General features: G+C 36.2%; 1 protein-coding gene across 2 annotated transcripts in view; it reads right to left on the bottom strand.

The window, feature by feature from the left end:
* MYH10 (myosin heavy chain 10) overlaps positions 1-16391 on the bottom strand; it is an 89387-nt gene that overhangs the window by 51106 nt on the left and 21890 nt on the right. Inside the window, exons 4-6 of one of the 2 annotated variants that reach the window (XM_039355114.1) lie at positions 12160-12187; positions 5898-6000; positions 2707-2724 (exon numbers count right to left, since the gene is read on the bottom strand). In XM_039355114.1, the coding sequence (XP_039211048.1) occupies positions 2707-2724; positions 5898-6000; positions 12160-12187 (149 nt within the window). The remainder of the gene's footprint in view (positions 1-2706; positions 2725-5897; positions 6001-12159; positions 12188-16391) is intronic. The other variant, XM_039355115.1, reaches the window with a different exon arrangement.

Genomic DNA, 16391 nt, shown 5'->3' with positions numbered 1-16391 from the left:
CTTAATTTAAAAGCAATAGAGATCCCCAGTGCAATTTTTAGTTATTCTGACTCTATCTTTCTCTCCAGTACACTATCTTCAGAAATGACTTAATGTTGTTCAGCTGAGATTAATGAGCTATAAAAAATAAAGGTTAAAGAATGCCATTGCTACAAAAAATAGTAATTATTCATTAAAGTTAGGATTCATGATTAAACAGCAACTGTCAACTTACACATAAAATGCATTTAATTATGTATGCCTTGTTCTCCCACTGCTATTATTGCCCTCAGAGATTTTATCTGATATTTATCGTATCAGTAGCTTGATGTGAATCAGAGATAAAGGAAAATACAAAGTGTGAATTTAATATTTTACTTCACAAATGCATAAAGCAGTATAATCAGCAATTCCTGCTGTTAAAGAAAGATTTCTGCTTTCATACCTAATAAGCCACTCTAACCCTATATTACTGGTTTGGGTTTAAATGACCAGCTTTGTAGAATACAGAAGTCCATCTCTTGCTCAAGTATTATTCTCTAGTTAGAGTTAAGAATTTGCCAATTTTGTAAGCTGATTTTAAAACTTTCAACCTCAGAAAAAGTGTCTGAATTATCAGACAATTTAGATCACAGGTCTCCATAGTTCTCAATTCATGGCAGCCTTGCTGCCTCAGTTATTTTTTAGAGTGCCCCAGCTCAAAACTATGAACTACATCAAACTACCGGTTTGCATGATGTTGGACAGATGCTGTTATCACTGTTTCCTACTTCAAAATTTAAAATATGTTGTGCCTCTCTGAGGCAACACAGCATATAACTTAGGAATCATTTGGGAGTTAGGAAAATATCTTATGCCATCATAGCCCATCTTAACATTTGTGTGTATCCATTAGCCCACTGAGGAGAGAAAGTGCTCGAAGATATTTCAATTTTGTATGGAACTGTAAGGGTGTCGATGAAGTGGAATGAATGATAAATAAAACATAATTGCAAAATGCAAGCTCGAATATATCTGTTTTTTTTTCAGACAATCTTATTTACAAAACACATCAATTTTAGAAATGTTCCATATGAGATTTTATTCATAAGATTCGTGTCAACTGCTTCCAAATGCCCTTGAATATTTTGTAATAAATTTTGTCTGATCATAGCTACAGAGACCTTAAAGAGTTTACTTACTACATTTTATTTCTGTGCAAAAAATTCTAAAGTGTTTTTTATTTTGTTGCTATGCTCTGAGAGCTTAAGGGAAGGTGGATATAATATTCTGTTACCTACTATATATCCCTTCCTGTAATCATTGAATACCAGGACTTGGATACTGTAGCTCCTAAAACTAATGCATGGTATATAGTACATCTAAAGTGCGAAGATCTGTAAGTTCAATTCCCTTTAAAGCAGGGGTATCAAAGAGCAGGCCCACGGACTGGACATGTCACGTGGAAGCCGCGCCCACCCCATTGCCAGTCCCAATACGTCGTGTGACGTCACGAGTTTGACATGTCTTCCTTAGAGTGTTTGAATCCTTAGAATAGCATCTGGCTATCTGATGACGCCCAAAAAGACATGCATCCTAGTGATCAAAGTAAATGAATTCCTTCTCAGCCATTTAAACTCACTGGACTTCGTTCACTGGAATGGAAGTAATTTCAACATTCACATTTATGGAGCTTAAGAACGTTTAACATTCAACAGACTGTGCTGTTTATAAATAGCAATATAGTAAAAATATGTAACTTTGAAGTGATCCGTCTTAATTTTTACTAGGTTTTCAAGCATCTTTTAGTGCAATTTATATAATGCCTTTCTTGTTTTGCTTGAACACCTAAAGCAGCATACATATTAAAACAAGCAAAAAACCCCTCACACAAGTAATAAAACTTGAAAAAAATGTATTTGTCAAGATTGACAAAATCTTATTATTAAAAAAAACCCTTCCAATAACAAACTCGTTATTTCATTTAGAAATTTAATTCTGTGCAGCTTACTGCCAGCTCTAGATTTCTCACAAAGTCTGAAAAAAAAATTATGGTGGAATCAAGTCCTAACCAAACAAGTTTGTTCATGTGAAAATTTAGAGACTCAGCTGCATAAAAAGGTCTAGTTTAATAAACAGAAACCATTTTCAATGTTTTACAAACAATATAAATTTTAATGGTGAATATAGATGTACTACAAGAGTCTAAGGTATCGGTCAAGAATACGAAAGAACTTAGTTTGGATAATTCCAAATATCTAAAAAGTCCCATCAGACTTTATTTGTAAAAGAAACTCATTTGCCCCTCTAGATTCTTAAGTATAAAGTTACAATTTTATCTATTTATGATTTTTATTCTATGAAATGATTCCTTGAAATGCATGGAATTACTTAAACATTCATTAAAATATGTTTGTATTTAATTTCTACTAACAGGGCCTCACGATGTCCAGCATATTTTTTTAAGGCATTAAATATCACAGATCCATTTGTGAAGTATTCTATTCTGTAATATTTCAAAGACACTTTAAACTGAAGGCAAGATTTACATTAATTTGCATATAAATTCAAGATGATTTTGAAAAAGGCATCCAAAGTAATGTGAAGGTGTGACAACATGCAATCTATTCATGCAAATCAATTATGTAATGACAGATTAAAAAGAAAGGTAGTGCCCTCAGCATCCCTGTGATTTGTCTCATTGTGAGTCAGCAAGGTGACAAACTACAAGAACTATGTGCTACTCACATACAATGGGGATCCACTCTGCAGTTAAAAAATGACAATGAAACAATGTTAATAGTTATGAATTTATGAAATCACCAGAAACACAGTGGGATTACAATCAAAGGTCTTAATATTTATTAATTTAATACATCTTCTTTTCCTAATAAAGAAAGTTGGCTCCTACAGGATAATTCATATATCATTTTCTTAGAACTGAAACATAGTTGTACTCTCAAATTTATTAAATCAGCCTAATTATTACAATAGCAATCTTGAGAAATATAAATGCATTGCCCAAGTGCCGTACAGCCAATATCCATCAATTTGGCTTTGCTTCTGTGCCAGTACTAGGCAATCTCAACGCCCTGCAGATGTGAGGCATTTTTAACAAGACCACTGGGAAGAAATGTAGGAATGTTTGGAAGGCATCAGGTTGCTCTATGCTCCTAATGTTTTTTGCTGCCTATTGACAATTAATCTACATCTATCATAATGATTATATATAATGATTTCCACATCTCCACATGAGTTTTGCAAAAGAATTATAAAATAAAAATTGTTGCTCCTGTGTGTGTGTGTGTGCATGCATGTGTGCATATGAATGAAGTGGGCAGAAATAATAGAGATAATTGACTTTGGATCACATATTGGATTAAAAAGTGCACTAATTTATCACCTGGCAAATCATGGACCACTCCATCTTCTACTACTTAACACTCCAGTATTAAGCCTATTTGCTTTTCCATTACATCAGCACAACAGCTGATTAGAAAATAAGAAATATTGGGAAATTCATAACTCCCTACTTTTCAAATAACTTGAGAAATATGGCCATAAAGCTATTTTGTCTTTCTTTCTGTATTAATCCAAAATAAAATTTCACCATTAGTTGCCTGCCTGTACTATCTTTATACAGCGTGTTGAGAATAAATAGACATTTTCCTGGTGCTTCACCAATTTAGCTGATTGTTGCAAACAAATAAATTTACATGTTAACAAATATAACCTTTTCTCCTCTTCACCCATTTCTGTTTCACTCACATTTACGTTATTTTATGATGCTTTGATTCAAACTTCTCCATGAATTAATATTAAAGCGGAAAGTGCTAATCTGGATAGATAGATCTTTTATTGCACTGGGATGGATGGACACGCACATGCATGAGTAGGCAATACCCAAACAATGCATTTGAGCCCTGAGGCTCCATCAGTGCCAGTTAAACTGCATATTATCTGACCCTGGAGTTGTGTTCTGTCTCCAACCTCAACAATGTTCCCAAATTCAGTACAACTTTTCAGCCAGTCATTTCCAACAAAACCCACCTCACAAGATTCTTGTTATAGGAAAATAGAAGGTAGGACCATTATGTACATATGTCACTTTAAGATGACCAAACATAAAGGCATGATAAAACTAAACAATCAGTCTGTATATCTATATGCAGGTCAAGAAGCAATAGTGAGAACTGGATACGGAACCACTGATTGGTTCAAAATTGGAAAAGGAGTCCGGCAAGGCTGTATACTGTCGCCCTGCCTATTTAACTTATATGCAGAGCACATCATGAGAAAGGCAGGGCTAGATGAAACAAAAGTTGGAATTAAGATTGCCGGGAGAAATATCAACAACCTAAGATATGCAGATGATACCACTCTAATGGCAAAAAGTGAAGAGGAACTAAAGAGCCTCTTCATGCGGGTGAAGAAGGAGAGTGCAAAAGTTGGCTTGAAACTCAACATTAAGAAAACCAAAATCATGGCATCCGGCCCTCTTATTCCTGGCAAATAGATAGGGAAGAAATGGAGGTAGTGACAGATTTTATTTTTCTGGGCTCAAAGATCACCTCAGATGGGGACTGCAGCCAAGAAATTAAAAGACGATTGCTCCTGGGGAGGAAAGCTATGGCAAATCTAGACAGCATACTAAAAAGCAGAGACATCACCCTGCCAACAAAAGTGCGTATAGTCCAGGCCATGGTTTTCCCAGTTGCAATGTATGGCTGTGAAAGTTGGACCATAAGAAAGGCTGAGCGCCAAAGAATTGAGGCCTTTGAACTATGGTGCTAGAGAAGACTCCTGCGAGTCCCTTGGACTGCAAGGCGTTCAAACCGGTCAGTCCTAGAAGAGATCAACCCCAACTGCTCTTTAGAAGGCCATATCCTGAAGTTGAAACTCAAATACTTTGGCCACCTAATGAGAAGAAAGGACTCACTGGAGAAGGGCCTAATACTGGGAAAGTTTGAGGGCAATAGAAGAATGGGACGACAGAGAATGAGATGGCTGGATGGAGTCACTGAAGCAGTAGGTGTGAACTTAAATGGACTCCAGAAGTTGGTGGAGGACAGGAAGACCTGGAGGAACGTTGTCCATGGGGTCGCAGTGGGTCGGACACGACTTCGCAATTAACAACAACAATGGGAGGAAAAAAACTCTCAAGATATACTCAAGTCTTACATCTGGGTAATGAGAGATTTTTAAAAATGAATTTTATGACCTTCTCATATATGCATCATTTTGCATTAGATTTTCTCTCAGAGAATACAAACAGAAGCATTTAAAATCTGAGAAAACTCTCCAAATTGGCTGCCATGATTCCCAGTTTGTTATGTCATGCAAACTGCAGAATCCTAGGAGCTTGTAAAAATGCTGAAAAGTTGACAAAGATTTGAAGAAAAGAAGCAATTTCTAAAAGGCTTTTAAGTTTTCTTTAATTCCCAGCTACATAATTACAACTTTATACTGATATAATGGAGTGATGACTTAAGATATGTAACACAGGATCACTTCAGATCTGCTTCTGTATATCATAAGAAACCTTTTGCTAATAGAAAAATAATCTGAAGACATTTTAATAATCAGGAAAATACAGGCATGGGGTAGTGGGTTTGAAAAGAAAAAATATTTCAATAATATATAAAGGTAATTTGTTTTATACATGCAAGCTCTGATTAAAAATTCACAACATCAAGAAGATGTACTGAATTTCACAGAAATTTTATTGTATCAGCTTTATATCAGCTTTCCCAGCAGCACCTTCAATAAGGCAAACACAAGTGCCTGCAAATTATTTCCCAAATTTAAATGACCAATATTTCAACCACAGTTTTATATGAAATGATTTAGAGCTGACATTTTAACATATTATCATACTTATTTGCAATCTTTAATAAAAACAGATACTTAAACATGCTAAATGAGATACTGAAACTTACAGGAATATTGTGGTCCTTTCTTCCTTTATGTGAGGAAGCAACATGTGCAAGATACTGAATAACTTTCTTAGTATTTTCTGTTTTCCCAGCACCTGATTCACCTCTGCAAAACATAAATTATTGGTGTTAAATAGATGGAAAAAAAATAATCAAGACAAAATAATCAAAATCAATGAAAACAAGACAAATATTGCATGGAATGTACTTTTAACATTAGGCAGCAATAAAACTCTTAATATTGGACAACAGCAAAATAAACTGGTTTCAATATCAGAAAAATGCGGAGTTGGCTGTTGGAATAAAAAGTTCTACAATATTACTTAAAATAAAAGCAATACTAAAACCAAATTATTTAACATTGTGCGTATAGATCATGGGGTGCAATGGCTCAGCTGTTAAAGCCTCTGGGCCAGTGTTTCTCAACCTTGACAACTTTAAGGCATGTGGAATTCTGGGAGTTGAAGTCCACATGCCTTAAAATTGTCAAGGTTGAGAAACACTGCTCTGGGCTTATCAGCTGGAGAGCTGACAGCCCGGGTTCAAGACCCAAGCTCCGTGCCATGGGATTAGCTCTCATTACTTGCCCCAGCTCCTATCCATTTAGCAGTTTGAAAGCATGCAAATGCAAGTAGATTAATAGGTATCACTTCGGTGGGAAGATAACAGTGTTCTCTGCACCTGTGGTGTAATAGCCATGCTGGCCACAGGACCACAGAAAATGTCTTCAGGACAATGCTGGCTCTCTCAGCCAAGAAATGGAGACAAGCATCATGCCATAGAATCAGGCATGACTGAAGGGAAACCTTTACCTTTTTTTGCTTGTAGGTCATTCAGAATTATTTCAAATTAAATAAAGTATTTTTACTCTCATCCCATTTAATACAAAATGATGTAACAGAGAAAGAAAGCAATGATTTTATCATTAGTTAGCCCATTAAAATCCCATTTATACAATTTTTAGTGCTTTAAAATTGCATTGCTTTAAAGTCTTTACTGTCTATTCTCATGTTAATCCTTTTAAATAGTTTACAGTAGTACATGTCTACTGACTTCTTTAGATAGTTAACATATGATAATCACTTTCCCAAATCTGCTCATTCAGTTGACAGCCCATAAAATTTCCAGATCCAAATTTGCAAATCCTGCATAGTATAATCTATGCAGAAGAATATGTTAATAATTTAAAGCATGTGTATTTCTATCCCATGTTATTTTTCTATTCTACTACTATATGTTAGATATTTTAGCCAAAGATGGGAAGATAAAACTTACAGAACTCTATTCAAGAGCGCTCAGTCTTATACAATCTATCTGAATACATCTTACACAACTTTCTTTTGGAATAAGACAGTTAGGAAAAGGACTAAAAATCAGTCACACATTTTATTTAAAGACAATCCCAATTTTTTATATAAACATAATCTCCAGCATTTTTACATACTGAAAAAAAATCCTCTTTAAAACTTTACAAAGCTGCTGTCACTCAATGTATAAGAAACTAAACTGAATCAATAATACTTATGAGTTTATAAGGAAGCTTCCCAAATGTTTTACATTCTTAAATACTAGCCTGAGCAGACGAAACATATTTTTAAGAGCTCAATATCAGTCTAATTTTAAAACCGGGACTTTGGAACTCTTCCTAACTGCATACAGTGAAATAATTTTCCCTGTGGTTAAAGCTATTTTTGGAATCTACCAAACATTTAATGTCACACATGTAATAATGTGAAACAGATTAAAACAAATCAGAATCAAAACAAACAGCGTAAATGTTCTTGACTCCATTGATCTGACTCTGGAAATAGAAGCCAAAGTAAATAAAAGACTTTACACATTCTCATAAAGTTATATATAAGGCTCAGCCTTCAAGTTTTTGGAAAGAGTATGATTTTTTTTAAAAAAAAATTGTATCAAGAGCAGACTCTGGGATGATATGGAAAACTTTAAGAAACATCAGCGCTGATACACAATTTTTCTGAATTGTGAGAGGAAATTTCAATTTGCTCACAAGTGTGAGGTCTGTTCTGCCGAAAACAGACGTTCTCATACCCACCTCAGCACTTCTTTCACCCTGCACTTATCAATTTGTTTCTTAGTAAAGCAAAATAAATAAATAAATCTCATGCATTCAATTTTAATAGTATTCATTCATCCAGAGAAAATAAAAAATAAAATCATTTCACCTACTTTTAAAATCTTGCATTTCTCTTATACAGGACCACCTCTGTGGCACGTGCATGGATAAGGGGTCATTTTTTTTCTGAAACCCTTAAATCTAATGGAATGAAACAGGTAGTTTCATGTCTTTCTCTTTCCAGTATAATAATAACATACATGCTAGTGTACAGGTGTAAACAGGAGGCTGGTTCTCTGTATTGTCACGTGCACATTATCTGTCCATGATATAAAAGTACAGCGCAGAAGATTTTATGTTTCTAAGTTTGACGGGAAGGCTGTATTTGGGCACCTGCCTCCAAAAATGCCAATACCCCACTGGGTTTAAATAATGTTCCTGAATTTATTCATATGAAAACCGGCAGTCTTGCTCTCCTGCAAAGTTAATATAATGGATTAAGCATTAAAAAATCTAGAGTTTCTTCTCTGCACAAGGATCAACGCTCCTACAAATTTATTTAATTTTGTTCAAGAAAAAAAGCTGAGAGAAATATTTGATTTCCAGTTACAGCCCACAGGAGGTAGCCAATTTTTTTATAATAGATTTGTTCCCCCAATTAAAACTGAAGCAAACTGTGTGGCTAATGAAAAGAATGCAAGGCAAATAAAAAGCTAGGACTAACAAATGTCTCAAATTCAATTTGCCAAAATCATGGATAAATGCATGGACTCTGAAACAGTAACCATCATCTTATTGTTTCAAAATTTGAAGGGAATACACAGTAAGCTTTTTATGACACCACTACCGATTGAAATGGCATGATTGCACCCTAATTTTTCAGAAGGATTTATTGATACATACAACTACTTGAAGCACAATTCAAATCTGGAAACATCAGCCAAAATGTAGCAGATTTAGTCAGTTACAATGAAGACAACTCTTCAGGTTTTTTAACACCTAACAAATTATGATACAATAATCAATTCTGAAAGATTATGCCATAACAAATTAATCAAACTTTAGCAAGAAGACATCGCCACTTCGTTTATTAAAATACATGCTTTTAGACATCTCATTCTTTTATTCCTCCTGCTTCTTGTGGTCTCTTCTTCTGCCTCCTCCTCTTCCTGCTTCCTGTCCTCCTGCTACTTTTTCTTCCTCCTCCTCTTCTTCCTCACTTTCCTCCTCTCCCCCTCCTGGCACCCTAGCTGGGCTCGTGCTCCCTTCGCACAAGTCTCCAAGTTTGCAAGGCAAGCGCACGCGGGGACTTCCCCAAAACTTTGTTGGAGAGGGACCCCCCCCCCAAGGTATGTGTTTGTGAAGGTGCTTTCTTAGGGTGCAAATAGGGGCAAGGAGAAGCTACCTTTCACTTTAAGCACTCTGTCTTCAAAGGAATATATCTCTCTCTCTCTTCCCCTCCCTCCCTCCTTTTCACGATTTTGTGTGTGTGTGTGTGTGTGTGTGTGTGTTCATGCTTTCTTTGTGCAGCTCTCAAGTTTGCAAGCCAAGGGTGCTCCTACCCGGCTTGCAATGGGGAAGGAGAGAAGCTACATTTCCCCTTATTTCCCCTTAAGCACTGTGTCTCCAAGGGAATCCCTCTCTCATCTGCACCTTTTCGAAGGCTGCTGGGCTTGCGCAGTGCCCCCCCCCTCTTTTTGAATGGTTTTCTTAGCACTCCCTCAACATGCTGGGTCTTTGGTTTGTTTTCCTGAAAGACTGAGTTTAGGATTGTTTCTCTTCCTTCCCAGTTTCTTAGAAGCAGAAAACCACCGGTCTAATCTAATACAATGTAATAATAATAGAAATAAAGTGCATTATTTGTTTGTTTATTTAGAAAATTTAGAATAAATATAATGAATCATTCTGAAACCTTTCTCCCCCCTCTCTCCCCAATCCATGGAAAATTGTCTTCCATGAAACCGGTCACTGGTGCCAAAAAGGTTGCCAAACACTCTGTTCTAGAGTGTTTACTGTATCTACTACCCAAGCCAGTACTGTGTCACCTGCAAATCTGTAAGCTTTTCCTCCAGTTCCTTATCTGAGTCATTAATACAATGTTTAGGAGTACTGGGCTTAGATCCAAGCCCTGGGGCACCTCACTTAATATCCCACCATTCAAGCATGTATGAATCTATGTAACAGAGATTTCATCCAAGCTATGCGTAACTAGCTTGCTAAGCAAAATGTCATGAGATACTTTGTCAAATACTTTGCTGAAGGCAAAGTATATTTTCTCCACAGCATCCCACAGCCTACTAAGGAAGATAACATTTTGAAAAGGAAGCCAATGTAGGTGATTCATTGCATGCAAACATAGGCAATGTTCTAATTTGAAAGATCAGTTCTATACACTGAACGTAAAAGGTGGCTGGACAACTAAATATGAAATTAATTTCTCCATAAAACCTTATTAGTGCCTGATGACTATGCAATGTTCCAGGGAATATTAGTGTGTGATGAAAGTAACAAGCCTCTCTAAATCATTTTATAATTAATCTAGATTTTCACATTTCACTGCCAAACAGATCTGAGATTCACTGGAAATTTACAGTTATTATTATTATTAATTATACATAGAAACAACAGTATTTTTAGTGTTGGAAAAATCTGTCAAGTTTGGAAAAATAATAACCTGAAAACATCACTTCCAAATTTATTTTGGAAATGGATTTTGGAATATACTTGCAACCCAGGTTTTATTTATTAAAAAATGTGAATTGGGGAAATTTTCATTAAAATATGAAACTAATTTTTCATGCATCCCTATTTTTCTCTAGAACTTTATTACCTGTTTTATTATTAATTAAACTGTCAACTCATTTGTAAATGAAAAACTGCAAGACTGAGAGAAGATAGCAATGATATAAAACAGTTGAAAACAGCTTGCCTGAAAAGCATAAATGTCAGTTGACTTTACTGTGCTGTTTTGTAATTATTAAATTTTGATTATAAATTGTCTTACTGCTAGACAATCTTGAAGGTTTGAAACTGGGCTGGAGATAAAGCAAAACACGGAATAGAGAAGGATGTTTTATAGAATCTGATTATTCTACTGTTAATTCTTCTCTGCTGCTGTTGAAAATAAATATGAGCATTAAAAGTATAATGGAACACTATAGTTCACCAGAACAGGATCATTAATGTCTGGAAAACCACTATCTGCAAAAGAGCTAGAAGGTAATTGAAAGTGTTATATCATAACTCTGTATCCAAATATCTCTTTGCATTTGATACAAATCAAGACAACAATGATGGCTAAATGATATCAGTTGTTCAATATTAAAAAAGATAATCAGGTTTTTTTTAGGTTAAGCAACCTACTAGAAGAATTATGACCTTGAGCTGAAAAAGATTTCAACCTCAATTTAAGCTTGAACATACTTGAAAATTGCATTTAATTCTTTCTACACATTGTTCTAAAAAACTTCTTACATTATGATTTACACATTTCTACATTTCTCCAGTACTATTAAATATCACAAGCTGCCAGGGCAGGAAAGCAATAGACATTATAACATCACAAGTGAAAATTCTATTAAGTAGAATTGTATAAGCATTATAAAGAGTTAAAGAACAGTTGCATATTTATTATAATACTAGACTTAGCCCTAAAAATCAGACTCCCTCTTAAAAGAGTAAAGCTTAAAAAGCACTATAAAAATTATTATTCTAGAACAGCTGAGAAAAAGAGAGTAAATTATTTTGTGAATGAAAAATAGTCTCTATGTGTTTTCAAATATCAAGTGATTCTTTCTAAGGGGTAAACGTGTCAAAACGGTTTCAATATTTACCGTAAATGCCGGCGTATAAGACGACTTCCGCGAGCGCTGAAATCGGCGCCAAAGACGGGGGTCGTCTTATACGCCGAGTCGTTTTATATGCTGGAAATACTGGTAGTTTCCGACGTATAAGACGATGTTCTAGGAATGTGGCCTGGCTATAAAGACGGGGGTCGTCTTATACGCCGAGTCGCCTAATACGCCGGCATATACGGTAATAGCAATAATCTGTTTATGAATGTTAAAAAAATTTAAAAAAAATTTTTTTTCAGAAGAAATATTCAAACTGAGTTGAAAAGCTAGCAGTAGCCCTTGTCACATGCAATAATCTAAAAAAACTGCAAATCAAAATATATTTACTTACGTGCAAAGAATTGATTGGTCCTCACGATCTATAAAACAAAACAAAAAAATTTACAGTTCTGCATGTCAACTACAGAGAAACCAAAATGTCATTCTTTCCATAGTATCTGTTAAAAATCTTCATCTTTAAAACAAGGACAAACACATATTGAACTTGTGTTTTCAGATATAGCTTTTTAAAAATTGAGCTTGATAGTTTCCTAGTAGAAAAATACTGAACAAATCTTGTGAATTTAATCTAGTTTTCTCTATCCCTCTCCAGTCATTCAAATGGAATTGATATCTAGAAACAGAAATATACACTGTAAGTTCCCTATATAAGATGTTTTGCCTGAAGATTAAGATTAAGAGCAATTTAAAACCATTTGTCTTGGTTTGTTAGTAACTTTTTATCAACAAGAATGAATTGATTAGGGAATACAAATGACCAAGTGTCTTAATTCATACACTTTTACATTTAGCATATGTTGCACAGAAAAAAACCAAAAGAACAGTAAAAAAAAAGAAACTGGTTTACAGTTCTGCTCACAGAGCAGCTGCCCTAGGTAAGCATTATTTTTTTGAATCTTACAGCTACTTTACCACCTCCGACCCCCATCCCCTACACAGGATCCAGTTGGAAAAGGATTATTTCCTCCTCTCCTGCACTGACCCAAAACACACACACAAACAGGATCAGACAATAGTACTAAATTGAATCAAAATTCACAGACATAAGAGGAAAAGAAGGATTTATACTTCCTAACTGCCCAGATCAAGTCTCCAGGAAATTAGTATTTTCCCATTGCTCACCTGATGACTATTAATAAACTTCTTTTAGCTATGATAAAGTACATCCATATTGCTTACATGTAGCCATTTCTGGCAGGACTTTCATACTCACAAGAGTCTTCTAAAATGTTTTTTGAAAATAATAGATTTTTCTATGGACAGCAAACAACTGCTTTGTAAATAGTGGCTAGTTACATAAACCCAATTTACTTGTGTTCTACTGCAACAGAAAGTTCAAGACATTCTACATACATCTAAAGCAGCAGCCCCCCAACCTTTTGGGCACCAGGAACTAGTTCCGTGGAGAGAGGTTTTTCTGTGGACTGAAGGGAGTGTGGTTTCATGTGCTGCCTGGATCCTGTGGATGGGGCTTTGTTTGCGTGGCCCGGTTCCTGGCATGTGTGAACCAGTGCTACTTCACGGGCCAGGGTTTGGGGACCCCTGATCTGTGAGAAATACTTGTTCCCAATTGATGTCCCTTTTTAATTTTTTTTTTAAAAAAAGATGTATCTGACAGAATATTGTGCACTTGCTAAAAGCTAGCAGATCAAAAACTAGCATTTTTAGGCAGTTTTATAGTTTCTTCTTTTTTAGAACAGAAAGTTGCCACCCTCTAGAACAGGGGTCTCCAGCCCACAGGCCGTGACCCAGTACTGGGTTGTGGCTCATTGGAACCAGGGCCGTGGAAGTGGTAGACAAATGTGTGTGGGCAGCCCCTCTTGCGTGAACGGCAGGCAAGCATGCCCTCTGCTTGCACAAATTGAGCTGTGTGTGTGTGTGTGTGTGTGAGCTCACCCACCGCTCTCATTACCCACAAGTCTGCAAATCTGGAAAGGTTGAGAAACGCTGCTTTAGAATATATTATAATGTGCAGAACAGCCGTTAAGCCTGTAATCAGAGTTCTACATATCACTAAAAATGCTTAATTGGGATATTATAGCATAGCAGTTACAATGTTTTGCTTTGACTTGGACCTAATGCAAGATATATTTCTATTCAGTAAAGGATGGCCTGATTTTTGGCTATAAGGCAAGGCTTAGATTTTTGCCACCCGATGAAAGCCAGCTTTCCTCTTCTGCCCTCTACTGAAAAGGTTTTTATCTCTTGGCTACATTTGGACTGGAGAAAAACATTAAAAGAAGAAAAATAATAGAAAAGTGAGTAAAAAAAAAGCAAAGAGAAATCTTGCAATTGTGACTTAAAAATCTGTCTCCTTTCAATAAAGAGCTCCACCACTCAAGAGTTCACAGGGGGCCACAAGCCACACCAATCCAAGCTGCAGTAATCAGGCCCAAGTATCAGGAAAGAGCTCCTCTGAAAATGCAAATCTATCCATCCATCCTCTGCTAAAAGTAGAAGGTTCTGCCCACACTACAAGCCCTACAAAAGCCTGCATTGTTAACCGTAGTGCCAGCTCCACTGAGTGGGCTGTTACAGGAAGGGAGGGTGCTTGACAAAGGCTCAGCAAGCTGACATACTCCCTGACATCTCACTTAATATTGTAGGCTATGTAATTCTTTCCCTAATAATCATATCACTTATGGACAGGTGTAATAGCTCTCCAGTCATCTAAAGAAGATAAAAATAGTTTCTTAGTATCCTGTGCACAGCAAGATCTCCTGCATTTAGAATCCAACATACAATCCACCTCATATTCCTTTTCCCCAATTAGCAGAACCAGTGGGGTAGAGGAAAGTCTGTACACAAGGGATAAGGAGGAACTTCCTGCATAAGGAGAGAACAATGAAAAACTATGTTTACTTTCACTGAAATGAGCAATTGCAAGTGGAAAGCTCCTGAGTTGAATCCATGTATGACAGAGAAGGGGCCAATAAATATCAAGTGTAGTTTTTATATGGACATGAGGAAGGTAAAAATTTAGTGGAAAACAACAATCTCTGTGTAAATCTGCTATACATTTGTATTCAACTTGGCAAAATTGAACTGTTCTTTCAAGGGGAGCTGTGCCACGTATCTCTCTCTCTCTCTCATAGAAAATCAGGATCTTATAGGACCACAGAAGCAGGAGATTTATAGAGCAAGCAGTAAGGATTATATCCCTAAACTGCTTGAAAGGAAAACCCCAATCAAAAATGCAGAGAGTTGTTATACACAAATTCTGGAAACAAGAACAAATCAAGCCAGTTGTCCTGCTGACAGGAAAAATAACAATGCAGAAACTGTTGCAGTGTAGAATTAGTCTAGACCTGTACAACATATGTGAGACCCATCAAATAGCCTTGCACAGCTCACCAGTTTTGTTTTGTTTTTTTGAAAATTCAACAAATTCACTGATGCCAGAAAGGATCTGCCACTGCCAGCTAGTTTTTTTACAGCCACTTTTGCCTTGAAAAGTCATGCTGCCAACAGCCTTCAACACCTCCAAGTCTCACCAACACTGCCAGCTGTATCAGTGCTGCCAAACCGATAGTTATTAAATAGCTATTCCTTTGTGGCCTGCAATTATTTTTAATGGAATAATGTGGCTTTTTCCCATCAGTTGTGTTGAATTACCTTAGTCTTTTTTTATTCCCCCATTCAATTTCAGGTGATAAGACAGCAGCAAATAATTATGAATATTTGTTAAATGGAACATGAGCAGAGAGTCCCAATGTAATCTCTGACGACTAAGCCCCTGCACTGAAAAATGTAGTCAAGAGAGAATTTTGTACTCTCCAGAGCAGACGATAGCTCCTTGCATGGAATAAAATGAGGCCTCTGGGTGACCTGGTCTGTAACCAACAAAATGGTCGTGTAACCTTATACATCTGAAAGAGATGTGTAATAAAATCCATGGAAACTGTGTCTCATAGTCCAGAGGGAGACAGGAGTAGTTACAGAGAACCGGCAGCAACAGCTTTGGCCTAGCCATAGATGTCTTCTGTCATCCTTGACTATCCTGAAGAAAAGGTGCAGCTTTTTTAACACTCCCCCATGACTTGTATTTCATTGTCATGACAGAATTGCAATACACCTTCCTTGAAAAGAAGAGGAAGAAATAAGTCACCACCATAAAACAGCTGTCCTTCACTCACAAAAGCAAAGAATTTGCATGCAATATTTCCCTGAGGTCATCCATCTGATCTGTGATATGGATTTTTTGACCTTTTTTTGACAGCAGGGCATCAGAATTTCATTTTAATGTGCTTTTGTGTATACAGGTAAATGACAATAAAGACCTGTATACAGGTAAATGACAATAAATGACATTAAAAATTATCTTATCAAAGAGAGAAGCAACCTGGAATTAAGGAGAAACTTCCTAACAATGAGGACAATTAACCAGTGAAACAGCTTGCCTTCAGAAATCGTAGGCACTCCATTACTGGAGGTTTTTAAGAAGAGGCTAGACAGTCACTTGTCTGAAATGCTTGAGCAGGAGGCTGGACTAGAAGACCTCCAAGGTCCCTTTCAGCTCTATTCTATTCATATTATCTTACTGTAGGTAAATCCTATTAAGAG

The sequence above is a fragment of the Crotalus tigris genome, unplaced genomic scaffold (genome assembly GCF_016545835.1).
Source record: "Crotalus tigris isolate CLP2741 ecotype Arizona unplaced genomic scaffold, ASM1654583v1 scf7180000018599.1079084, whole genome shotgun sequence".
NCBI lineage: Eukaryota > Metazoa > Chordata > Lepidosauria > Squamata > Viperidae > Crotalus > Crotalus tigris.
The sequence above is the reverse complement of the archived record's forward strand: the minus strand, read 5'-3'. Positions and strand labels throughout refer to the sequence as shown.